Source organism: Nematolebias whitei, chromosome 12 (assembly GCF_014905685.2).
Source record: "Nematolebias whitei isolate Nwh7 chromosome 12, NemWhi1, whole genome shotgun sequence".
Lineage (NCBI taxonomy): Eukaryota > Metazoa > Chordata > Actinopteri > Cyprinodontiformes > Rivulidae > Nematolebias > Nematolebias whitei.
In genome coordinates this window covers 41,253,307-41,254,269 of record NC_056509.1, presented here as the reverse complement: position 1 = coordinate 41,254,269, position 963 = coordinate 41,253,307, and the positions used below count along the sequence as shown (strand labels likewise).

At 35.5% G+C, this 963-nt stretch overlaps 1 protein-coding gene across 1 annotated transcript in view; it reads left to right on the top strand.

Annotated features, from left to right (window-relative positions):
* sipa1l1 (signal-induced proliferation-associated 1 like 1) overlaps window positions 1-963 on the top strand; it is a 47,074-nt gene that overhangs the window by 40,682 nt on the left and 5,429 nt on the right. Inside the window, exon 18 of the mRNA XM_037685184.1 lies at window positions 470-666. Within this exon, the coding sequence (XP_037541112.1) occupies window positions 470-666 (197 nt within the window). The remainder of the gene's footprint in view (window positions 1-469; window positions 667-963) is intronic.

Genomic DNA, 963 nt, shown 5'->3' with positions numbered 1-963 from the left:
TTGTGTGTTTCCTTGACTGATGAAGTCTTCCGGATAGAAGGTGAAACATTTCAGCAAAAAAAGAAACTGTCCAGATGACCTGACTGAAAAATGTTGGATTGAATACCTGGATTATTGAGCATGGACTTTTTTGATAAGCGTTCTGTAACTTTTCTGAAACTTGTGTTCACAGTTTAAGAGTCTGTCCTCTGCCTCTGATAAAAGTTACCTATAGTTCACTTTGGAATATCCTTCATGCAAGACTGGATTTAATTCTTATTACATTTCTATCACAAATAATCCATCCACTTTTAAATCGTCTTCCCCTACAAATCACATAGATGCTACTTGATTGCCCTCTTGTGGCTGAGAATAATATAGCAGCAGCTACCAATTTAACCTTCACATTTCTCTTTCTTGGTTCATTCTAAGATTGTTTGAACCATATACATTTTTTTATGGGTGCTTATTTTGACTGTTTTTGTTTTAGGAAATCTCCTGGAGAAAGTGGAGGAGATCTGGTTCCAACCCCGGCAGCTAGACCTTCTCTCAGAGACATGCACTCACCACAGCAGCATGCTAAATCTACCATAGAGGAAGACTTAAAGAGGCACAGTGCTCACGACACTCCCCCACCACCAAGAAAACACAAAGAAAAGGTACGTTCTGGAAAAGAAAGCCAAATAACAAAAGTGAGGTTTGTGTTTGAATTATCAGCTTTTCAACGTAGTAAAGTCGTCTCCTATCAAGTAATCCTGTCTGTTATCATTTTACTTGACCGTAATATGTAACTGGATTTTCTTCCCTTATATATATATATATTTTTTTTTTTTACATCCAACATCTCTAAAGAAAATAGTAAGCATGCAAATGCACAAATGATTATTATACAGTGCATTAATTCGGTCCCTGATTAAACAAAAATATTAAAATACTGTTAACGATTGCATTAAAGTTTCGTCTTTGCTTTCAGTTTATTTTTTT